Source organism: Lampetra fluviatilis, chromosome 5, assembly GCF_964198595.1.
Source record: "Lampetra fluviatilis chromosome 5, kcLamFluv1.1, whole genome shotgun sequence".
Taxonomy (NCBI): domain Eukaryota; kingdom Metazoa; phylum Chordata; class Hyperoartia; order Petromyzontiformes; family Petromyzontidae; genus Lampetra; species Lampetra fluviatilis.
Genome location: NC_136279.1, coordinates 9,526,347 through 9,552,745, shown reverse-complemented (window position 1 = coordinate 9,552,745; position 26,399 = coordinate 9,526,347). Strand labels below are relative to the sequence as shown.

At 46.4% G+C, this 26,399-nt stretch overlaps 1 protein-coding gene across 3 annotated transcripts in view; it reads right to left on the bottom strand.

Moving 5' to 3' along the window:
- The window catches only part of LOC144932523 (glutamate receptor 4-like), a 59,391-nt gene that overhangs the window by 29,758 nt on the left and 3,234 nt on the right, over nucleotides 1–26,399 (bottom strand). For all 3 annotated transcript variants that reach the window (XM_078856695.1, XM_078856693.1, XM_078856694.1), the window contains exons 2-14: nucleotides 14,897–15,055; nucleotides 10,328–10,567; nucleotides 10,025–10,077; nucleotides 9,322–9,513; nucleotides 8,851–9,012; nucleotides 8,321–8,488; nucleotides 7,860–7,964; nucleotides 6,609–6,716; nucleotides 4,994–5,200; nucleotides 4,130–4,412; nucleotides 3,497–3,710; nucleotides 3,071–3,269; nucleotides 1,609–1,856 (exon numbers count right to left, since the gene is read on the bottom strand). In XM_078856695.1, coding sequence (XP_078712821.1) covers nucleotides 1,609–1,856; nucleotides 3,071–3,269; nucleotides 3,497–3,710; nucleotides 4,130–4,412; nucleotides 4,994–5,200; nucleotides 6,609–6,716; nucleotides 7,860–7,964; nucleotides 8,321–8,488; nucleotides 8,851–9,012; nucleotides 9,322–9,513; nucleotides 10,025–10,077; nucleotides 10,328–10,567; nucleotides 14,897–15,055 — 2,338 coding nt within the window. The remainder of the gene's footprint in view (nucleotides 1–1,608; nucleotides 1,857–3,070; nucleotides 3,270–3,496; nucleotides 3,711–4,129; nucleotides 4,413–4,993; nucleotides 5,201–6,608; nucleotides 6,717–7,859; nucleotides 7,965–8,320; nucleotides 8,489–8,850; nucleotides 9,013–9,321; nucleotides 9,514–10,024; nucleotides 10,078–10,327; nucleotides 10,568–14,896; nucleotides 15,056–26,399) is intronic.

Here is a 26,399-nt window from a genome sequence, read left to right as displayed (position 1 = left end):
AAGTCACGTAGGTATAAAATAAATTAAATCACGACGTTTCGGGCGCAACACAAGCGTTCGTCATCAGGTGGGACAACCACAGCAAGAAATAATTGTTGAAGTGCTGTGGTTGTCCCACCTGATGACGGACGCTTGTGTTTCGCCCGAAACGTCGTGATTTAATTTATTTTATTTTATACCTACGTGACTTTACCGAAAGAACCAAAGAGTATGCCTAACATTCGTTTTGGCGGACAAATTGATTGGCTTTTAAACTATTTCAAGTAATCAATTTGGTGTCTTTTATTTAACCACCTGAGAAACCTATAACAGAGGTTTTTGAGTGAGATTGCGTAAATAGAAATGCGTCGTTTAACCCACCACCACCCGACAGCCAATTAGTAAGGTTTGTCACGTAAACAGAACATGCCAATGCGTTACTAGTATTGCACACTGGTGTGTTGGAGAGTAATTCCACAACATTTACAATTCGCGCATGACATTTTTGCCAGTAATTACAGCTAGCACCATCAGGCAACAGCCATATTTGTGGAGAAATACTCCTGTTTCGTCCTTAAATAGACGGATACATATGATGTCGTCACTTGTGAGCCAATCAGGTGCGAAGGCCAAAGGGGGGTGCATACAAATTATAATGGGCATCCACTGTAGTTCCCTGTCTGTTTTGCTTTTAAGATCTCACAGCCTGTCGTTAAGTAGATGTCATGCTTTTCAATTACTTGCAGGGAACGTTTAAACTTAGAAAATGTGTGCATTATGCCAGAGGCTCCCAACAGTCTACGTTTGTGCGCTTCATCACAACGGTCTTTGAACTCTGCTTTACAACAGATTAAGCACTTTGGTTTGAACATTTTTTAGAACTCTAATGGGGCTCCTCAAAGCCTACAGGGAAGTAAATGAGGTGCATAGAGGTTTGGGAAAGTTCACTGAGGCTCCTGAATGCATGTAGGTGCTCAGGAAGGTGCATTGAGATGGGCCACAGGGGGTCTTTAAGGATTATAAATACGCGAAAAGCCTCTTGAGGTTAACGAGGGGTCGTGAAGCCTTGTAGAGTTTTGAGGAGGCTTGTGAAAGCACACTGGGGGTGGAGCAGTGACGCAGTGGTTTATCGCACCAACCTGCTCATCTGAGTTTGATTCTTGGCCATGGCTAACATCTGAACAAGCTTTGGGAACCTCCTTTACCAACCCACATTGACTGACATGGTGATATGTTCAAATAACCTCTGTAACTATAATGCTCATAAGAGACTCATGAAAGCCAACGGGTGCCCATTATGACTAATTAACAGTTATTGAGCATGCAAGCAATGCAACTATGAAGAGGGGGGAATTCGGATAAGGGGCTCCATTTCATTTATTGCAACCTGTATCCATGCCAACCACACCACGCTACTGGCAAGACATTTTAGATAATGTCACATGAAGCCTACGGAGGTTTGAGGCTTTCTTTTTTACAAGGCCTATGAAGACGCACGGAGGCTTGTGGCAACCTGTGGGGGTCTGAGTGGGCCCCCTTTCAAAACGGGAAGTGGGGTTAGCGGCAGGAGGCTTCTGGGATGCAACTGGGGTTGTGGTGGGGTGATCTCAGCCGCGGGGACCCACGCACCTAAAACTGGAGCCCTTGGGTGTTGCGATGCCGTAGCCCTTGGAGTCGAGGTTGCCGCCGACTTTCATGGTGTCACATGGCTTGCGCTGCTCGATGTACTCGTTCATCGTGGACTCGAGCAGGTACGCGTACTTGCCCTTGGACTTGCGCACGCGCGCCACCCCCTCCGCCGTTGTCTTAACGAACACAGATGGCTCCGCTGACTTCATGTACGACCACATCTTGTCATACACCGCAATCTTGGAGCGCTTGAGAGGTCAAGATGGTTATAAAGAGGTCGCAGGGGTTACAGGGAGAGAAAGGAGATTGTTATTGAGTGAAAGTTGGACATGAAAAAACTTAGGTATATCCCTGTTCAAACGAGCATGGGGCTGCACTCATCTCTGCTTGTGGCCATGACCCAGTGGTGGAAATTCTACATTCCTATGGTGGGAACTAGTTAACCATTGGGGCAACACCTCTTGAAATCCTACAAAATGGTACCCATTTAATTGATCCTGGAGGAATGATAATGATGGGCTAAAGTCAATCCCTGAACGATATTTGAACCTGTGAGCTTCTGAGAACGTGGCCAAAACAACACCCGGCCAAGAAATAAACCACAACTGTTCACACTAATCCTATCGTTCTATACTTTACTCAGTTCACTGGCTCCTGTCATAGGAATGTGGCACTTCCACTGCTATCCATGTCATTGGGAGATACTCATACATTTGACCTTTGTCTTGTGATTTTTACCCAATTTTGTTGAAACAGTTTAAATTGAAATATAGTATAATGCAACTTACAGCCCTTATGTCAGTCTACTGTTGGATGAAGGCATCATCCCCATGCAGGGTTCGAGGTCGTTTGGCAATTCTTCATTACACTGGTCTGCGTGGGTTGGTGAAGTGGGGCCCAGGGCCAGTTCAGACATCACTCGCCACCGATGTTAACGGCGGCCAGGAATCAAACTCTGGTGGCTGGGTTTATAACGCAGCGTGCGAACCGCTGCGCCATCACCCCACCCCAATACAGTACAATACAGCGTGTATTTATATAACATTTAAAGCAATGCCTTAATTTTACAGAGTACATAAAATGGAATGGATAATCGTGGGTTGCTCTAACCCACATTTAATACAGGATATCAGCAGCTCTAGTATTACTATTATGAGCCCAAATATAGAGACAGATGACCAGGCCAAGGACTAGAACTAAGAGGGTCACCAAAATACCAAAACCTCTGCCTCAATTTGAGTAACCAAGCCCATGCTATCTTGTCTCCCCACAACTCCATATGTCTCTCCATATCTCCACATGCCTCCCCGCTTCTCTCTGGTTTTTTCTGTTTCCCCCCACATCTCTTGCGTCTCTCCATGTTTCCCTGTTAGTCCTCTCATCTCTCCATTTCTTCCTGTTTCAATCTACATCTCGCCGTCTCCCCATGTCTCCACCCCCCCCCACGACCCCTGGATCTCACCCGGAAGAACTCCTTGGTGGAGCCAGCTTCAAGGGTTCCGTACGCAATCTCTGTCTGCTTAGCCAGGTCCTCGGCGCTCTCGATGGGCGACACCATGCGCTCGACCGTGAGGAAAGCAGCCAGGTTGGCCGTGTAGGACGAGATGATGATGAGGGTGAAGAACCACCAGACCCCGCCAACGATACGGCCAGACAGGGACCTAGTACCGCACAAACACGCGTATACAAAATAGACATACGCACGAACACAGGAGTCGAAGTGCTGGAATATGTGAGGCATAAAATGGTTAATCTCACTCCCCTACAATTGGATGAATTGTCACGATTCAAGGTTATGATGAATTCGGGAATAACCATGCACCCCCCACCCCCTCATCTCACCTCCCAGTATTTCTGGGCGCACTATAGGAAAGCGCATGCAACGCACCTAGGGGAGATGTCGCAGCCCTGGCGCATGAAGGCACCCAGGGAGAACCAGAGACTGTTGAAAATGCCGAACTCGTTGGGCTGCTCGGTGGAGACGGTTCCCACGAGGGCGGTTCCAGCCATACCGGCACCGCCGCCCCCACCGTACACCGAGCCCACCAGGCTGAGGCCACCTCCGTTGGCGATGCTGGCGCCCAGGTCCCTTCCCCCGAGACCTGGGGGCACACGGGTATGCCGGTTGTGTGGGCTTGTCGGCAAACAGGTACACAGGTATTTGGGTATATGGGTACACAAATATGTGGGTATTGTGGGTTCATGGGTATGTGATGTATGTTATGTGGATACATGGGTAGAGGATGTGATTGTACGGGTATCGAGGTTTTTAGATACATGGTTGCATGAGTAAACGAGTACTTGAGTACACAGATATACAGCTAAGGAGGTGAATGAGGAGACAGAGGAGGTGGAGTAGGAGATCAAAGAGGAAGAGGGAATGGAGAGTAAATCATCCCCCTAACTTGTGAAAAACTGGCATCCACCCATTGGTGTTGGTGATATGGTGATGGAGGACATGGATGACAATGATGACGGTGATGATGATGATGAACAGGAGGCAGTACTGCAGGACTCTCACCTCCTCCGTCGTCAAAGGTGGCGGCACTGTCGTCGGGTCGCCACTCGTAGGGGCTGAAGCGGCTGACAAGGAAGAGCACGACGCTCACGCCGATGTAGGCAAACACGATGCACATCCAGATCTCATAGGCGAGCGGGTCGAGGAACGAAAATACCCCAGGTTTGGACTTCTGCGGCTTTTTGATCATGATGGAGATGCCCAGACTCATGAATGGCTTGGAGAAGTCGATGACCTCCTCGCGCACCAGCGTGATCGTCAGCGGAGCCACGGCCAGGTCAGCTTTCTACGTTGCCACAAACACAGGAGGGTCAGGAGTCAGGGGTCAAGTCAGGCAGTGGTGTAGCTATCGGGTATGCGGCACACCGGAGAGCAGCAGAAATGGGACAGGGGGACCCCGTTGCATTCCATGCATCAGGGACTGTACACACCACATAACACCACGAGGGTTATGGGTCACGTTTGGGTTAAGGTTTTGGTTTTCAAAGATGGCCGGGTGGCTCAGGGATCAGAGCACTGCGCCGAATGTAGGGCTTTAATCCGGGGTTCAGCCGGTCCATGATTAATCCGCGTTTTCTCAAGTGTAGTGAGATGATAGTCTCAGTTCGATCACTTATAACAGTCCATTTATACCATACCAGGTGGCGTGCCGTGACCAGACACTTTTTACTGTATCAAGCGGTGCGGTCGGAAAAAAAAGACATCGCGACTTTTATCAGTCGCAGGCCGACAATGATTTCCACTACACCAGGCAGTTGCGGCTCGCACAGATATTCATATCATACAGAGGCAGCGTGGGAGGGATCAGAGACCAATGCGTCGTACATGCGCTGGGGACGGTGCAACCGACGGCGGTTTGCATCTCACCCCATAGATGAGTTCCCCCACGATGCCGTTCCAGGTGCCTGACTCGGAGTTCTTCTCGCCGTACTTGGAATCGGGCACGATGGCGAGGTGGTATTTGATGTTCACGTGGCGCGCGATCTCCAATGCCAAGTCCACACAGTAGCCCTCGTAGCGCTCGTTCCCCTCCAGTAATTCCGAGTTCTTGCGCAACATCACGTACGGGGCCTCCTGTCGGTGGTGGGGGAGGGAAGAGGGCCGGGGGGGTGGTAGGGAGAGGTGAGGTTCAGGGAGATGGGTGAGGACATCGCTGCGTGAGTGAGCGCGAGTCGGTGCGAGTCCGAGTTCTTGTGCATCATCACGTACAGCGCCTCCTACCGGAGTTGATGGGCAAGATGGGGTGAGAATGTGGGTTTGTTTGTGTGCGGTTTTGAGTGTGGGGAGCGGTAGTGTGGAGAGCGGTAGTGTAGCGGTTAGTGCACTGTGCTACGATCCTGGCGACCCAGGTTTGATTCCCGCTCACGGCCAACACCAGTGATGATTATCTGAATCGGTGCTGGGTCTCCCCTTGGTCGACTCAGCCTCAAATGAGTTCCTGGTGCAATGTGTAAAATTTCGCCATAAGTTAGACAAAAACGGCCGGGCGTGGTGTTGACCACCCACCCCCTCATGTGCTGTGCCGGCCTTCATAGGTGCTCGCTAACATCACTTGAATTTCGATTTAAAGCTTTCGTGACTGCAGAGATTCATCTTCTTGGTTCTTTCGGTAAAGTCACTTAGAAGGGAAGTAATAAAATAATAAAAATAAAACATAATAAAATAATTCTCACGACGTTTCGGCCACAACGCAAGCAGCCGTCCTCAGGTGAAAACCAGGTATGTCGAGGCGACAGCATCTGAATGAAACAGCACCATGCTTGGTGCTGCTATACGGGGGATCTTTGTCTTTCAGAAAAATGGGGTTACATTCCTGGTACGAGTGAACTAAGGGGGGAAATGGTACATTTTTGAAAACAGTAACTTCAATAAATAGTAAATAATACAGAACAATGTGTTTTTTTAATTACTGATGATGATTTGATGACGACGGAGGTGGGGCTGATGGTGAGGGATTCAGGAGGATGACTCCTCGCGAGATGCACGTGTTTGATCAACAACGCACAGTTGTTATCCTTTTGGCACTCTGGGGAGCACTAACCGCATTCGCTTCCTTTAGAATGGACCTCAGTTAACTCGTTTATACCCAAATGTGTCAACGTAAAAGGGCACAATAGCAAGTTCAGAGTGGGATTACTGCGAGACTGAGGACAAAGCGGGCAGCCGAGGGGGCATGCCTAATCTTCGCAGACCGTTTCAAATGTAAAATTCTGCGCGCGCCTCTCCGGTGTCGGTGGCCTGGCACGACGTACACTGGTCAATCCACTGCTGTCCGGCAGGTCGCGAATAGGAAATTAGTATACATTTAGTAATTCGCAAATGTGTGAAACTCGAAAATCCAAAATTCACGCATAGCAAGGGTTTAATGTAGTTTATTCTTTGTGGGCCTCTAGAGTTTTTGGTCCTGGATCAATGTCCTGTTCCCCCCCCCCCTCCCCAAGACGCACTGACAGAACAGACACAGGTGCGCACGCCCTCGTACCATGATGGTCGACACCACATACGTGTGATTGTTGGATTCAGTCAACTCCTTCTCCACGACGTTGTCCGTTGGCATCTTCAGCCCCATGGACTCAGTGTAGAACCCGGTCTGGGACACGAGCACACGGGGACACAAGGGGACATAGGGATTCATGAGAACACGTGAACGAGATGAGGACACGGGGCAGCACGTGGGAATATGTGCAAACACGGGAATGCAAATACTTGGAGAGAGGATGCAGGGATGCCAAAGAACATGTGAAGAAGCATGCAGCATACGACAAAATCAGGTACGCGCAGGAATGTATAAGGACAAGAACAGACGCATGCAGACAAATGGAAGGACATTGGGAAGCCATAGGATGTGAATAAAATTGAAGGACAAGAGAGGCTCAAAGATGGGGGTGATACAAGGATGTAGGGCAGAAAGGTGAACACGGCGATACACGGAGACACATGGGGACATGGAGGAGATAGGAAGGAAACATGGAGATTACGGTGAGATGTGGACAAATGTAGGTCTCTCTCTATATACTGTATCAGTGCATGAGACAATTATGGCCTCTTTATTCTTATTGGCTGATGGGGCGAGTGTTGTTAGCAAATACCAAGTAAGGGTGAATTGGGAAAAGCCTCACACCTGGCCGCTTTTGTCTTCCAGTGCTGATACCACACCACTGCAGCAATATTTATGATTTTATTTTAGACTGTGTTGATCTAGGGAAGGCCCAAGCCAGGCTAGGGTACCTTGCCACGAGTAACAATGATGATGATGATGATGCAAAAACGCAGGTCTCTGGGATTATAACAAAAGAGCACTCACAGTCAACTACACCACCACTCCTCAATATATTGCGGTGACATCACCTAGGTTCACTTTGGGTTATGTGAAGTGTTGGAGGTTCGCTGGCAGTTCATATAACAAACTCAGGTGTTAAGGGTTGACTGACTGAGATGACTGGCAAATGCACCATCTACGCTTCCCACTGTGCCATGGCCGGCGTTCAGCTCATTGTTGTGTCTCTGATTCTATTGTTGGAGGATGGCCACTGTAAACTACCACATCGCTCACACGTTCGTACACATGTCCACATGCTAAGACAAATAAACCGTAGGTAGCCTTTACCAGACTGTAAGGGCAATGGCGGTGAGCAGGCTGTTACACACACACAAACATCCACACGAATACACGTGCTCGCACGTGCATGCTCCCTTACACACACAGTTGCTCATGCAGCACACGTGACCTCACCTGCTTTGGGCCAGTCTCCTTCATCTCCATGACCAGGATGGAGTAGTTCGTCCGTCTCCCAAAGTCATCAAACTGAATGTTCTGCGTGAGTCCTGACACACGCACCTGCACAGGTGTGTGTGTGCGTACACGCGCACATATACATGCATGCATTCATAAATACATACGAAAATATAATAGTTTACAACCACTTGTCAATCCACTGCTAGATGAAGGCCTCCCCATAGTGCCAGTGCGGTGTACTTTTGAGGCCACATGAGAGAGAGGATGAGGGAGGCCTAGGACTGCTTCAAATATTGAGAAACGTTGATGTTTGCCATGGCCGGGTATCGAACTCCAGTTGCCGGGTTATTAGCATAGGTTGCAAACTACTGCTAACATATATATACACACATGTCCATGTGTCCCCTCATCTCCTCGTCCCATGTGTACCCATGTGTGCCCCTGTGTCCCCCTGTCACATGTTTGAGAGCTCGCTCGATCTCGATGCCCTGGTTCCAGGGCACGGCTGGATTGGCGAGGCAGTCCCCGGCCACGCCGCGCCTCAGGATGTCCGTGCGCTGCGTCCGCAGGTAACGGAACGCTTCGGCCAGCACCAGCACTGCGTCGTATGACAGAGCAGATGTGTACTGCACGCGCACAGGGACACACACGGACAAGTGCAGGAACACGTGTGGTCATGTGGGGGACATGCACAGGGAGAAGAGGATTTGGAGCCACACATGGGGATAAAGAGATAAGGGGGCGGAACTGGGAGATATAGGACTTGAGATAAAGGAGACAGCACACACAAAGAGAAATGCACAGAGATGAGGCGGCCAAGAATAAGGGGATAAGGGGACATGCAAAGACAAGGGACGTGGGGACACTCACAGATTGAATGGAGACACACAAAAAAACTTGCGTATCACTGCATGTCCCCTCCTGTCCCTCCATCCCCCATAAAGGCCCTGTGATATCTCCATGTGTCCCATCATGATCCCGTGGATACCTTGAAGGGGCCATCATGTGATCCTCGGAACTCTCTCCCATCCAACTGTTTCCAGCGCTGCATGAATTTCTGGACCATGGGCTCATTGTAGTCGACGATCTGGAAGCCGGTGACATTTGCGCCGCCGCGTTGCAGGGTCTCGAGACTCATGTCCGAGAAACCCTGTGGGGAGATGAGAGAGACATCGGCATTCAGGGCATAGCGGGAGACACGAGGGGATATAGGGATGCAAGGAGACATGAGGACATGGGGGTGGACGTGGATACATTAGGATGACATGGGGACGTGAGGAAAAGGGATAGACACAAAGAGAAACAGAGGAGACGTGGGGAGAGACAGGGATACAGGGAGGCATTCGGAGCAGGGAATGACAGGGGGATGTAAGAACACTTAATTGTAGTGGGTATGGGAGGAGATGACATATGGAACACAGAATGGGGAGATGTATTGCCCCGTGGTCTTGCTACTCACCAGATTGGCGAGGATGTAGTGATATCCCTTGACATTCTTGCCGATATTGATAATCTGGGTGATGGTCTTCTGCGTGACGGCTGGCTCGCAATCCAGCACCACATAGCGGGGGTCGTGCGCCGAGTCGATCGACGTGAAGGCCGTACGGAGAGCTTCCTCGGCGCCATTCTCCTCCACGTTCACCGCGCTCACCTGGGACACGAACAAGGGACCGCGCGGATACAGGCCAGAGATGCACACACTCGCGATCCTCCGTGTTTACAGTGTCACCTGGGACAACACGAGACCACGTGGACACAGTGGGACACACCCAGACACACAGGGGTGCATGGGACTGGGAAACACACAACAAGCCTCCTTGATGTTCGTAAGAGACACGGGGACACACAAAGACATCCGGGACGCACAGAGACACAATTGGTGCACGTGCCTCCACCATGCTCAGCTGACAGCCGGGGACATGGGGACATGGGGAAACACAGTGACAAATGGGAGAGACCTGAGGATCCAGATTACGAAAAGGGAACAAGGGACAGGTACATCTTGGAAGATGTGGCAGGACACACTGATGCAGGAGGTTATTGAGAAAAATTACATACACAGGTAAATACGTACATGCATGGACATAAACGTACACTTGCATGTGTTCATGTGGACAAGTGCATGTGCACGCAGACTTGTGTACATACACGTGTGTGCGTACCTGCCAGCCGTTATGAGCAGCGGCTTCCAACACCGTCTGTAGGACAGAGAGACCTGCACACACATAACCACCATCAGCACCACCCATCAACATCATCAGCACTATCAACACTATCAACATCATCATGACCATCAATATGTCCATTGAGATGGACCACGTGTGCAGGAGCCAAATGTTTTATTACATCGCAAGAACGTGAGAGATAGTGACAGCTCGGGAAGGCCGTCATCCAGCAGTGGATTGACCAGGGCCAACGTTGACAATGATGAACAATGCGGTTATCGCGGCGGTAGCGGCCCTCGCCTCTGTGCGTGTCGAAGAAGTAGAGGAGGCGGGAGGCGTTGGCGCGGCCCAGCACCCCGAGCAGTGCCCCACTGACCGGTGGTCTCAGCTGCAGCACGAATTGCATGGGGCCATCGGCCGGATGCGACGGCGTCAGCAAGGAGACGTGAAGTGCCCCGCAGAATGACGTCAGCGTGTGCACCGAGTGCTTGTCGTAGAAGCCGAAGATAGCGTACACGCCGCGCGTGAACTGTGAGCAGACTGCAGGCACCGTACACAAATGTCTCCCGTGTAGCCTATACCAGCTGCTGGAGTAAGTGCTGTTAGCAAGCACCTATTAAGGCTGGAACGACGCACGAGGAGATGGTGTGCTAACACCACGTTCGTCCGCCTTTGTCTCCCAAGCAGGGATGTTTACACACCTTGCCAGGTATGTATTTAAGGCTGAGTCAACCTAGTGCATATGCACTTGGGTTTCGACCTGTCCTGGTTTTCCCAAGGTCAGCCACTTGTTGGAGTAGCCATCTTGGGAAGTTTGTAACTCTTCCCGGGATATTAAACGTAGCGGTTTTTGTCAGTTGTGAAACAATAATAATATATCCCTCAACACCATGGATTTACATGCAGTATTGGGAGATATTCTTCCCATGATAAAATCCGTTTGTACCTCAGAAGAGGCAACTCTAACATGCGTGAACACGTGCAGGAAACACATGGCAATGTGTACGTACAAATAGGAGTGGTGGACACATTTTCCTTGCTAAGGGGTCAACAAGACTTTCAAATTCTTAGGTTTTTTCGGTAAAGTCACGTAGGTAAAACATTAAAATTAATGAAAGTAAAATAAAATAATATAATAAATTAAAATAATATAATAAATATAATGTTTTACCTACGTGACTTTACCGAAAAAACCTAAGAATATGAATCCTTGCAGTCACGAAAGCTTCAAATCTAGAATTAAGACTTTCAAATATCAATGGTAGGCCACATGTTAGCACACATTGCTCAAATAAAAGAGGCCCTTGCAGTGGCAAGTGACGGAGCGAGCTAAAATTAGAAACAGTGGTACAGGCATCAAACATTCCCATCCAGTACCTTATTAGTGCAGCTAGGTTTGTTGTGAAACTACAACTATGGATCATATTGTAAACCAACGTAGTCTGCACTCCTTCAACAGAGGAACAGTAAATCTACATAAACTCTGTCCTGAAGCCCTTTCGTGGCAAGCAGACCTCGACATCGGTATTAAGCTCCTGAACATGTTGCCATATGCAAGAATAGTCCGGCTAAGATTCTTGATGTTATGGATAAATATTGGTAGGCCGTATGCAATTAAGTCACAGCCCAGATACGATCAACCTACAATAGCTTCCCTACTCCTGATGTATAGATACATACATTTACACTAAGCCAATGACCAAATCATCCAGATTATGAAGCATTGAGCCTGGGTAGTGCTTAGATTGGTAATCACCACACAGACAAGGTGTTATAGGCTGTGGGGCCTCAATATGGACTGCAGAGGGCAGTGCAGCAAAATCCATGCTTGTACTATGTTTCCACGTCTTTGCTAACTGACCTCACCGCCCCCACTGACCAACGTCGTGAGGTATGGTCAAATTTCCTCCACACCTCGCACTGTATGGGAAAACGCTCGTTAAGCAGTGGATTGACAAAAGGGCTGCACAAGTACCGTACACACATAGGGCAAAATAATGATGAGTCGGTTCATCAATTAAAATCCATTCCTGAGTTCACGATGCATGCACGGAAATGCGCATGGCCTGCAATAATTGATTATTCTTTGCGCAATTGACATGCCAATGTTATGCTGTTATATACAGGCTAAGGGAGTAAATATAATTGTACAAATGAGACAAAACAATTAATGAAAATGAGATGGTAAAAACATTTTGCTCATTGCCAATAATCTTGAGCAGAAGCTGGTGGACCCCAAAAGCAAGAATAGCAACCCAAAGCTCTGAGATCTTGATGGGGGTTTTTTCCCTCTTTCGTTTTGTAAAGCGTCTTGAGATGTTGTATTTCAAATTTGTAAGCATTCAAATTATCGTTGTTGTATCGTAGCTTTGACCATTTTAATAAACATATACATAGGTCCTTTTTTAAATTCCCTACCCCTCTGCTGGAGCAGACGGACGAAGGGTATGGCATCAGTGCAGGATCGACTATAACTGAACCCACATTGCGGCTCCACAAGCTTGTCAGGATGCCTGGCAAAACAATGAATTATCCTTGCCAGGACCTTTTTTTTCAAGCTAAGGGAGATGCTCCAGTAGTTGTTACAACCAATGCCCATCTCCCTTCTTCCAAAGAGGGACACCGTGGCTTCCTTACAATTCTGCAAAAAACATTCAGTGGTCTAAACGGTTTTTACGATGTCATATAAGGCAGCCTCCACACAATCGGCACCCTCCCTTGGAAATTCGCTTAAGTGGTTATCCCTGCTTGACCCTTTACCTGGTCTCAGGCTACGGATTGCTCTGTGCACCTCCACAGCAGAAGGGATACCAGCCAGCCGCTCACATGAAACATTTTATTCCTCCAACCTTTGGGGCTTCACATCCTTTGCAGAGTAATTTTTTCTTGGGCTGTGGGAGTCCGTGCCTCCCAAACCTCACAAATATTCTAAGAAAATCTACAGACTTGGTCGTCGGGTTCAGATATATAATTACCATTTTCTCATTTAAGGATGGTAATTGGGGTAGTGCTGTGAACTTATGTATAGATGGCATTAACAAATTCTTTGTGATCATGAACTGCTGAGACAGATTCCAGCTCAGCATTCCTTGACCACCATTCATCCTTACAGCACCAAATGACTCTTTAAACCTCCGAATGAAGGTTGTGATGTCTCCTCATTCCCTGGGTATGAGATGTTGTATATGGTGAACATAGGCCTGCCACCTCCTCCACCAACCGGCGTTTCTGGGGAGGTCTGGATTCAGTATCCAGTGCAGCCATAGCGGCTGCATAAGCCAAAGTTCTAAACCTCACCCCTTTCTGCTCTGCGTTAGGGGGATTGGGATCAATAAGGCAGTATGCAATCGTTGATCAAATTCTCACTTGAGATGTAATGCAGTTGGATGAGACCAGGCTACTGTTGGGTTGAATGGGGTCCGAGTTGATTGCTCTCGACCCCCCCGCCCCCCCCATGGTGGAAAAACAGTAGGCACATCTTACAGATGGCAAGCCAATGATCAGTGGACTGATTAGCGGACTGATCAGTTTCAACGGTATGCACTTACTCTAACTGTTCTGCCACCGTATAGTCCAACAGAAATTCACGATTTACCCAGCAAGCACCCAAGATGTTTTTTGTTGTGGATTCCACAGCCTTCCCCTGTTTTTATTGAACTGATCATGCCTTATAATCACTTCCACCCAAGCGCTAGGCGTCCACAACCCACTCGACTATTAAAGTCACCCCAAAAAAGATGTCTGCCCCAAGAGGGCACTTTAGCCAACAACTCAGACAGAAGGTTTTAGAAAGCATCTTGACAGCTTTGCCTGCATCCATCCACAGATGTTCACCTTCAGTGGGAGTGTAGGCAACCCCACCACCATCATTGTTTGCCTTCTGTTGATGGAGGGATACTCCTATAACAGACTTGAGTATAACCTCACACACATCACCGGCACGCTGCCACACACCCTTAATGTTTTTTTGTTCAATAGAAAGAACCACACTCCCTTTCGTTTGCTGTTACTCTGGCCTGAGATGAATGTCCACCACTCACGATGACTGGAGACAGAACCCAGTCAACTGGGCCTCCTGTATTCCACAGACGTCCAAGTAGTAGTAGTTTATGGGTTTTAATCCCTAGGCATTGCCAAAAGTGATTTGGCCAGAGGATATGCTAGAATAGATGTCTGCCCCCAGGGGACCTCAAGTGTATACTTATTTTAGATTTTCTCATGTGGTTCTCCGGTAATGAAATTTAAGAGGTGGAAAGGTTACCAACCGCTCGCACCTGACCACAGCATAGACGCACACACAGACACATAATGCGTTCACACACGTACACATGGTTACACACACACAATGTTGTGAGGTGACAGTGGCAGTGATGGTTAGAGAAATGTTTGATGGTGTTAGTGGTGGTGGCTGTGTTTATAGTGATATTGGTGGTGTCATGCACTATTCTGTAGATGTTATTCATATTGATGCTATTGATGATGACAATAATGGCCTACAGGGTTGGCAATGGCTATAATATTGATGTTATTGTTTACAATGTTGTTCATTATGACGTTATTAATGATGATATTGGTGATGATATTATCAATGTCACCCAAGACTGTTGGTGATGGCTATATCAGTGGTATTTTGCTAATGCTAATGATATTAAGAGTCTGTTATATTATTCTTGATGTTGGTGATATTGCCACATTAATGTTTTTTAAATCATTATTTTATTGATGATGATGCTGATGTGGGTAATGTCGCCTACATAATATTGGGGAATGCTATGACAGTATTGTCAGTATCATGTTTTTTTATGATGTTTACGATGATATGTTATTGATGATATTGATGTTCGTGATGCAAGTGATGATGAGGCCTACATGCATTGGTGATGTCGAAGCTGTTGGCCGAATGCAGGTGGTCGACGCGAGACTGCAGCTGGAAGGGCGCCATGGTCATGTTGGGGTCGCTGTTGTGCAGATAAATCCCGAAGCGGAACGCCTCGTACTCCTGTTCCATGTGCGGGATGAAGAGGGCTCCTGGAGACACGCGAGGACACACGAGGGCGTGGTGAATGGGACATCAGGACACGCTGAGATAGGTAACACGCAGAGACACGTGGGGGAATGCCCAGACACATGACAAACTGAGACAGGGACGCACAGATACATGGGATACATTTAGACAAGAAGGGGACAAGGGAAACATGAACAGAGGTACATCCGATAGTGAGATCTGGGTAACACGTGAGGACATCATTAGAGATATGCGAGGATGTAGATGGACACATCGAGAGACAAGGGAAACACAGAAATTAGTAGGGACATGGAGACGAATATAGGATCGTTGAGTGAGGTTCGGGAGACACGGATACATAATGGGAGACTCACAGGTTTGTGAGGATACATTGAGACACATGGGGAGATAACAAGTGTTGAGATTCACACATCGATACAAAAGACAACACAGACAAGGGGACACGAAGTGATAACAAATGCACTGACTCGGAAATGAAGGGGACATATGACAGATCCATTAGGGACACAAAGACAGGGATATGCAGGGCATACGAGAGGAACACGGTGAAACAAAAAAATGCAATGACTCACACGCATAGTTACAGGGTCACACAGTGAGACAGAGATTAGAGGGAGATACTTGAGCAACAAGAACATAATATACGAGTTGAAGACAGGAGAAACACAGGTCCACTATGGGATAAAAGGACGTCAAGAGGACATGGAAGACATAGACAATAAATACAATTACATGCTGGGACACAGGGACATACACATTTGAGGGAGACATAGGAGACACGAGGACGTGAGAGTGTCTATCTTATATTTATATATCTGTTCAGACACATGGGGACATGAGAGGGAATATGATGGGACACGTAGATATGTGAGGACATGGAAACATGAGGGAGACAATCCAATGAATTTTGAGGTGGGTGATTTGTAACCACCGCCACAATTTAAATGTTTTCTTTACAATCTTTTACCAACCTGCATGGTGAAGTATGGTTAAAGGAATAAAGAAGGCTAATGGGCATCACACCCTTCCTTCCTGTAAACTAAAGGAGTCACGCCGCCTTCTTGGAGCAGTAGGCAATAGAGGAGGAGGCTGTGTGCTCCGTGACAGAAAATGGGGCTCTTATAATAATAATCATTGAGCCTCTGAGCTACCCGAACTCTCACTCAAACCCTAACTCTAGTCCCTAGACTAAAACATTGTCCCCTCCACTGTAAATATTTCATATAGTGAGGTATATTATTGTTAAGTGACAAATTGGATATCACATTTTGGATATTTAATGGTGCAACATATAAAGAAAATGCTGATATGAAAGAACCAACGTTTTGTATGATCAGCAAAAAAGGCCTTCATTCAGCACTAGATTGATCAAAGTGCTGACCATTTCTTTTTTTTCCTTCCCCAACCAGTGTGGAGCAAAGATGTGGCGGTATTCGCACTGCGCTATAAACCCAGCCTCCTCGGTGGGATTCCTGGCTATGGCTAAGATCCTTGACGAGTGACATCTTCTCCGGTCTTAGGCCCCTTGCTGAGCCAAACCGCACTGACCAGCGTGGTGAAGCAAAATCAAACAGCCCCCATGCCCGACACAGCATGGAGAGGCCTTCATCCAATATTGGATTGATTAATGGCAATGTGCTGTTGCCCGGTTGTAAATAAAATAATAATTTACAACCGGGAGATGGCATATTGATGCAAAAAAAAAATTCAATGGAGACTGGGGGTTGAAAACAAATAGGACAAAATAGTTAAAATATAAAAGCCACAAAACAAAAAAGAGTGGAGCCATGGGAACGTTTAAAAACACATTATTTTAAATTTATGTACACAACATTTTAAAAAATTATAATAAACGGTCAGAAAAGTCGAAATGGTTTCCTCCTCAATTGAGATTAGGCCAGTGGTCATCTTATGTTTACAGCCCTCAACCACTAGTGTAAATTCCACGCTTCTATGCCCAGGACTTGTATGTCCAAAGGACAACCACTGTTGACTTCCCCCACAAACTGGTACTCGTTTTAATGACCCCAGAGGGATGATGGGATGAATTAACCGCTGTCCTTCTGACTTTAAGTCAAGCGCTATTCCGACATGCCATGCAGATGGAAAATTACACTTTCAACTAAGGTTGAAAGCGTTATAAAAGGGTCTCCTTTGCAGTATTTCAAGTGCCATTCACCCTGTTTGTAACGTGGGGGAAGGGTGAGGCATCCATCATGACTCATGCAAATATGGCTTCAGTACTGTTAATTAAATTCAACCGAAAACAAACGCATGCTGGAATGCATTACATAATCCATGCATATGCGTATATTTTCCGATTGCATACATTTGTTGCAATCTATTTCTTGCTTTTTAAAATGTTTATCTCAATCGGTGCTAACTAATTCAAAGGCATGATGGCTGGTGGTTAAGAGGAGAAGGCAGACATGGAGACATGCACAAATACACTTGTAGACAGTTTAACACGTAGGCTTTCGCGACCAATAGTATCCATAATAGAGGTTATTTGGATTAGATCACGTAAATATAAATGTGTCGTTAAACCCGCCACCACCCGATACAGCCAATTAGTTAGGACACTCGGAGACAAATATAGATACGGGCACAAACGCATGGAGACATAGAAGCACATGAGAGACATATAAAGGCAAGGGGACACGTGGCAACACAGGGACACCAAAAATAACAGGAGCACATTGAAACAGAGACATTGGGACACAGAGACAAAGAGACACGAGGACACATAAAGACATGGATAAATTGATACACGGGGAGAAAAAAGGATATTCCACGAAGCTCATGGTCCTCCCAAAACCGCATGAGCACAAACCATGGCAAATGTGGATACCTGATGCACATACGGAAAAAATGTAATTGTCCAGTGTGCAGCTGTGGTCATCCAGAACGGACCGTACAACATATAACGACGCAATGCCTGATCCACAAATACGAAGGAGACATCACAGCGATACACTCCGCTGCTCCTGACACGGTTATCTGGCTTGACCACCTGAATGTGAAATTGTCGTTGTTGCTCTGCATCTACATCAGCAGCCATACGAAAGAAGACAACACAGAGACAGACCCACGGCGACATGCATGCGTTGTCCACAGGAAGCACCCCTCCCCCCACCCTGTCAATGGGTGAGAGGAGGGGTTGTGCCCCCGGGGCATCTCCATCGCTTAATTGAACCATCGACCCAGCTTTAGATAATCACACACTCATACACACACACACAGTCATATACATAACAAAGACAAAAATCCTCCGTATAGCTTCAACAGACTGTAGGAGCAAGTACAGTTAGTGAGCACCTATGAAGGCCGGCACAACACATGAGGGGGTGGGTGGCCAGCACCATGTCTGGCCGCCTTTGTTTCCCGAGTCGATCTAGGGAATGCCCAGAACTGGTTCAGATCATCGTCACTGGAGGCCACCGTGAGCGGGAATCTAACTCGGGTGGTCAGGTTCGTAGCGCAACGCGCTAACCACTACACTACGGCTGCCCACTCACTACCGCTCTCCATTCATACCCACACTCATATATATACACACAGTCACAAACAAATAATTTACTTTTATATGCAACCTTATACATAGAACACCCCTAGAGTACTGGCTTATTGATGATATCATAAGCCTTGACCAGGTCAAATAAAGCAGAGCTATAGGACCTATTGCAATTGCCTACACCTCTGCTGTAACAGATCGACAGGGAATATGGCGTCTGCTGGGGCACCCCTACCTGTAATCAAATTGGGCCTTCGCAAGCTTCTCAGCGTGCTTGGCAACACAATGAATAAGCCTTGCCAGGACCATTCTTGGCAAACTAAGGAGGGAAATGCCCTGGTGGCTTTTACAATGAATGTGATCCCCTTTCTTAAAAAAGGGGGCAACCAGTGCATCCTTCCAATCCTGTGGAACCTGTCCTGTGGTTCAATTAGATTGAACGATTTAAGTGAGGCATCTTGCACACATTCACCACCCTGCTTCAGAAGTTCACTTTGGAGGTCATCCCTGTCCAACACTTTACCTGGTCTCAGGCTTCGGATTGCAGATGTCACATAAGCCAGACACTCACCAGGGGTAACTATTTTCTCCAACATTTGATGCTCAAAAACTCTCTAAGAATCAGTCCTCCTTCCTCCCCCTTTGTCCCATGGTGCTGTATGGCTTGAGGAGTTATCCATATCTCTAGAACTCACAGGAATGTTCAGCAAATCTACATACCTGATCTTGGGAGTTGATCAGATTGTTATTGTTTCCTTTCAGGATGGTAATAGGGGTGATGTTGAAAATAACTTTATAGATGATATTAAAGAGTATGTATGTTGAACTTCTTTTGCACCGTTCGTAACCAACCATGCTAATCTGAGGTGTGGGGCAAGGACAACAGACTAAGTACAAAAAGCAGTTTTAAAGAAATTAGTTTTCAAAGAATGATTTGTGGTTATGGGCCATTGAGGCAGTTTCCATCTCCTCAGGAATCGGCAACCACCAGTTTTTTTTGTGAGAAAAGACTCTAAACTTCTGAACGTAAGCATCTTCATTCTTGGACATGGGATATTGTACATGGTGAGAATGCACCTGCCACTTTCAGCTAGCTGGAACACATCAGTCAGTTATTATGAGGAGGGCTTATTAGGCATCCAAGGCAACCCATATCAATTGCATCAGCCAGAGTCCTCAATCTCATCCATTTCCCCTCAACATCGTAAGGAAAGGAAGATGCCAATCCCTACTGCAAACAGTCCTTAACTTCTCAATTCCAAGAGCTAGCTGATACCAGGCTATTGTGGGTTTAAATGAAGTCCAAGGTGGACACCTATCCCCCACAGTGGAAGTGCTGTACAGCACAAGCATCTTAAATATGACAAGCTAATGGTCAGCGGACAGATCAGCTCGTCCAAACAGCCCCTACCTCATCGTGGTGCTAAATGGTGAAACTGTGGTGTGTTTTGAAAAATGCTATTGGCTGATTATCGTTGTGTGGCATCTAATGCCTCCACCACCATGGCTTCCACCTCGCTTCCTCCATCCTAGTCACTACCCGATCCCCATCCCTAATCTTGCCATTTTGTACCGTAGTCGGTAAGCATTGTCAAGCACCTTAGTGAAAGGCGCTTTATAAAATCCAAAATATAATAGGAAAAAACATTGACTTTGGTCTGGTGTGAGCGGCTGATAGCCTCTCCTCCTCACCAACGAGAGATGAGGAATGGTGGTGGTGGCTGTCTATGCCCCCACTAAAAAATGAACATCCATAGAGGAATGAAGGCAAGGCTCATTAGTCAGACGCCAGGTGTTGGTTAAAGTGGCCCCGTGAGACAAAGTCATCTTAATAGGTAAAGTAAATGCCCAAATGGGTCATAAAGCTAGCACCTGGGTGGGAGGGAATAGGAAGCATAGGTAAAATAAGCTCAATGATACCGGCAGGAGGCTACTAGGTTTCAGTGCGGCTCATGGACTTATAATTACCGACATGCTGTTCTGTCATCGGCACATCCACACAACACATTTAATGTATGCCAGGCCCAAGAGAGAACATCTGCTGGAATATGTAAGGGGTGGAACAGCAAATGTGAGTTTATGTCCTTGACATCATGACCTACCGTAGACCTGATCTGCTCAAACATAGAGATATGTATACATGTGCTCATATTTACATACAAAGACAAATATCCCCGTTTTAGCTTTAAAAGGCTGTTGAAGCAAGTGCCGTTAGTGAGCACCTATGAAGGCCGGCATGGCACACGAGGGTGAGTGGCCAGCACCACGCCCAGACGCCTTTGTCTCCCTAGTGGCAATGTTTGCACATCACACCAAGTACACATTTGAGGCTTCATTCGACCAAGGAGGGGCCAAAGATTGGTTCAGATAATCGTCAATAGTGTTGGCGATGAGCAGGAAAAAAGACAAATGTCCACTGGTTTAGCCATACAGCGTGTTGGTGGAAATGTTGTAAGCGAGCACCTATTAAGACCAATGCAACACACAATTGGTGGGTGCGGTCAGCATCACCATTGGCCACATTTTCCTCCCGTGTTTACACTCTAGTAGCTACTCATTTGAGGCTGAGTTGACCGAGGGGTGGTCCAGGACCGGTTCAGATATCAATTGCCACTTGTTGATTAGGGCCTGGAATAAAACAGGTCGTTATAATTGGATTTCAGGACACTTACCACTACGCAAACACTCTCCAGACTTGAATACACACTAGGGACGAATTTTTAAAATAAAATCAGATTTAGAATTTTCTGCTTTTTAAGGAGAATTCGACTCAGCCTTATTTTTGGGGGAAGGTGGGGGTGGATTTCAGATAACTTGCATTGTAAATGTATTAGTGCTAACAAAAGTGATGTCATGCCATGTCAAAACATTTTTGTGGGAACAGTGTGGACATGCCACGATGAAAGTGAATTCGCTTTCCATTTTTTATTTCCAAAATAGGAAATTTTCGGATCACCTGAAATTTGATGTCTAGGCCCCATTTTGGGATTTTTCAGGATTACTTTAACATTCCGAAGACATCCCCGATACTCATACACATATGTATGCACACGCGGACATACATAGACACAACACAACTACGCGTGTATGTACACATGCACATTTGTGTTGTGACTTTTAAGCATGCGTGTTGTACGTATGTATGCCGTGCACTTATGTGCATATGTATAATTACTTTTATCTGCATACATTACATGTGCACACATATAAGGTACATTTTGAACCGATACTGGGCCCCAAACTCTTCACGATTTCACACTGAAAAGCGTGAGTTATGATCAAACAACTCCCATGGCCATCACGGTGGAAGGAGACTTTCTTTCAAAGAGCAATGGATTGCCAATGAGATGCAAATTATTTTCCATTTTATATATTATATCTAGGAAAGCCTCGCTGAGTCAAGATACTTTTTCACAAGAGAGTCCTGCAACATGGGGATGCACGACCATTTCCATTCATTTTTGGTTTCATGTCAGAGAAAACCCACTGCGCGTACGCGTTACATAACGTTCAAAAGGTGCGCTATATGGACAGGATCATGCACATTCTTGCAGTATTGCCATCTCCTCTGCAAATCTGCATAGTCCCCTTCGTATCCCAGCTTGTTTGGAAGGTTTACTCATCTCTATGTGATCTGCCAACCCTTGCCCACAAAGATCCACGAGTGCATTTCCCCCACCAATGGGTAAGGGTTAGTTAAATAAATGTCAGCTTAATTTAATTGTCCCATTTCTGTCAAATATATTCGTACTGGATTAATATTACTCTATATTTAATGCAATAAACAATGCGGAATTATGTAGGGTATAAATATGGCTGTATTGCAAGACGATGTACGGAAAACACTTACGTTTATTTTATAGACAGAGGCAATCAGTCAAGCAGAGGAAATATTGAAGGTATTGGGCCCGGACTTGAACGAGGGCAGGGAGTCGACAGCACCGATTGCTCGGGGAATGGCGTTAAGACTATGAATGCAGCATATGGATACAGCAGGGGAGAATGATTGACATTCCACCGAGCTAAGATTGACTGGGGGGCTTCAACAGAAAGCTTTGGTTGCAGGAGGGAAGAGTTCGTGGCAGGGAGTAGAGTGAGATGAAAGGGGAAAGGTGGGAGAGCACAGGGAGGGGAGTAGAGCGAGATGAGAGATGAGACGTAGGAGAGCACGGGGAGGGGGATAGCGTGAGATGAGATGGAAGAAAACATGGGGAGGGGACTCGAAGTGAGAGGTAAGCGGGCACATGGAGGAGAGTACAATGGCAATTAGAGGGTAGAGAGGTAGGCCGAATGAGTGATATCTGAGCTGCTTCTAAGGCTTCCCAAGATCAACTCGGCCTTAACTGAATACCTGGTGCGGTCTGTAAAAACATTAGCATTTGGGAGGCAGGCGGATGGGCATGGTCCTGGCCACACCACTTCCGTGCGTGGCGCCAGGCCTTAACAGCACCTGACACTATAGCCCATATGGATACACGGGGATCTATCCCCTATGTGCTCGTGTGTGACGAGATTGTGGTCAATCTGTCTCACATGTGGTGCCTATTTTTTTTACTTTAATCGTTTAACCAAACACTCCGGAGACCCACACAATGCACCTGACACTCACAAGACACTCACAACTCATCAGATACTACTGACCTGACACCCCTCCAGACAATCACCACTCACACTGTGCTGGTGGGTGTTGTAGTGGTTCCTGACGATATTTCGATTCAATTCACCATCAGTGGGCACGTGGTGTCTGCCCCTGCCTCGGGCTTACTCTCGGTCGGCTCTGCCCAAAGAAATTTGCACAACTGGTGCAGTGATGGTGTGTTTACCAAGTTCAGCAATGGAGAGACAAAGGCGGCCGGGCATGTATAGTCCTGTGCAATTAATTTAAAGGAATAAATTAATTTTCTTTTCACATTGCGTCGATGGTGTGGCGCTTCCAGTGGGTTGAAGGGGCCACGTGCACCCATTACATGCAGCATCTAGGTCTCGAATTCCCTTATTACACACGCGATTTGACGCACGTATCGCTCGGTTAATAATACTCGACATCTTTAATTAATATAAATCTGTGCCAAATCCAGTATTTGTTCTAAATGATTGTGCACATGACAGCGTATGATTTACAACCATCATTCAACTACTCTACTTCTGCATCATCAACAATCCACATGTTTGCTTACTCGAATCAATTAATAACCCGCATTTGTATTCCACACGTCCCCATCACCGCCCCCATCATCATCATCAATTAACAACTCGAATTTGTTTAATCACTCATTATCATGACCACCACCGTCATCATCATTAATATTGCACTGCCCAGTTCTGTGGTTCGTTTGCATTGTCTGTCTGGATGTGATTGTCTTAAATGTTCTGTCTTAGTTGTGCTGTCCCTCTTGTATGTTCTCCATTTAGTTTGTAATTGTCTCGTGTTGTTCTGACTGGTTCTGACTGGTTTGTAACTGTTCTCTCTCATTGTTCCATCTCGTTCTGTCACATTCATCCCATTAGCATGCACTCATAAAGGTTACGTTTGCATATTATTTGTATAAATCGTAAATACTGTAATAGAGTTGTGTTCATGATGGTGGTGACCGCGGTGGTGATGCGGGTTGTTAGTTAATTAAGATTGATATTGGGACGTGTCATACATATGCGGGTTGTTCATTAATTTGAGTAATTCACAAATGCGGTTTGTTAATTGATGATGGTGATGATGATGATGTCGAGTATGATGGTACAACAACCTCCCGTTGCCTAGCAACGCGACCTTGAAGCGCTCGCTCTAGGACCCATATATTCAAGAGACGGTCCTTGTCCTATAACATCTGGCAGTTCACCAGCATTGATTCAAATAAAACTGACTGCTGATGAGACACTTTGTCAAAAACGGTCAATGCTGCTGAAATTATTCACTCCCAGAAGGCTGTGGTGCCGATGGGTTGTGTAAATATTTGTTTATGTATAGGGACAGATGTGATGAAGGAGATATGATCTGCTTATCTATTCTGGACTGTTACGAGCATGCGCAGTCATCGTGTGACTGGGCAAGACTGGCAGTCACTGATGAATATTGACCGCGAAGAAAAGCCAGTGGGATTGGCCAAGACACATCGCTCGGTGGGCAGATGGACGAGACTGGTGACAGAATGACAGCCAATGGTCGGAATCCAAGAGAGGCCAACCACTGTTAAAATGGAGCGATGAGATCCACTCATGTGCAGGAGTAAGAAGGATCGTGGTATCACGGGATTGTGAGAGATGACAGCAATGTCTGAAGTTCGTCATCCATCAGTGGATAGACCGTGGCTGAAAATGTATCCATTGTTGTACTCTACTATTTACACACTTATTTGCTCCCTACCTTCGCAAAGCATTACTGACCATTGTGGTAAAATGTATTGAAATAACCAAGACGACACGCACGGAGTGGTGAATACTTAAACCAGCTGTGAATAGACTACAAAGGTTGAACATATATCCAGGGTGTCTTTAGGGTGTATGGAATTCGGTGTTTATGTGTACTACACAGCCGGTTCCAAACGCAGGGAAACCAGAGACCCAGACCAGACCAGGACTCAACCAGTCCCAAACTCAGACCTGGAATCCGTCCAGCACAAACCGAGGACCCAACCACACCAGAACTGGAGATTAAACGAGGCCAGATCTGAACACAAACCAGACCATCAATTGCCATCTCAGACCCGACCCAACTGCATTGTAAGTGCTGCTTATGTCTCCACATGCGTTAACTACAGCAGCAGCGTGGGAGTGAAGCACTGTGTACGACTGTTCACGTACACAGGTGTCCATGTGTATGTGGAGGTGTGATGTGACACAAGGCATCTACTACATGGGATGAGACGAGGATATCAAGGATCAACTCGCACGTCACAGATCCCTTGTCTCGTCAAATGTATCTGCCCTGACACGTACTTGCCATCTCAAAAAGAACCCTTGCCTCATCCTACATTAAAGCCTTGCATCATCTGATACAAAACACTTGTCTCTTCCAATACTATTAAACTTTTTTTTATTTCACCAGGTAGGGCCCACTGAGCCATCCACCTCTTTTTCAGAAGCGACCTGGCCACAAATGATAGCTCAACGAAGTAGCTTATCATGTGGAAATTTATAGCAGTCAAATACTCTAAACGCATATTTATAAATGAGAAAAATCCACGCAACCACGAGGATAACATGCAAACTCCAAATTTACAGGCATCAGGGTCGGGATCGAACCCACGATCTCCTGCATACCAGGCGAGGTAGTTATCATCTCGCCACCATTGTATCATATTATCTTATTTAATACAGAACCCTCGGCTTACTTGACACAATATCCTTGTCATCACAAACATTGTGTCCACCACATGTGTATACATATATTCAATTGTCTGTGACATTGAATTGCTCGTAGAATGTTTATATTGAACCCAACGTTGCACTCTTCCCACCTAGGTTTTTGAGTAAATTCCTGTAGCTCGTTTGGCATGACATCAGCCAATCTGAGATGGGGAGGGGGGTAATATACTTTCCATTCTATATTTATAACTTTTTTTTATCCCCTTCCAATGTTTCTAAGAAATCTACTATCAAGCTGAATATCTTGCCGAAAACTTGTCTTCTTTGTCTGCTGCTTATTTTAAATGTATTTTCTTAATTTCTTCATACAATCCCCGCGAAGCACTTCCATTTATGTAAATGTTTTTAAGTTGCATGTCTAAATTATATTCCGTTTACTCCTCGGGTTTGTGAGAGCTTGGAAGACTTGCACCATTTCCACTGTGACAAATGCCCTTTTTAAAGTCTTACAATAGCCAGGCACTATGGTA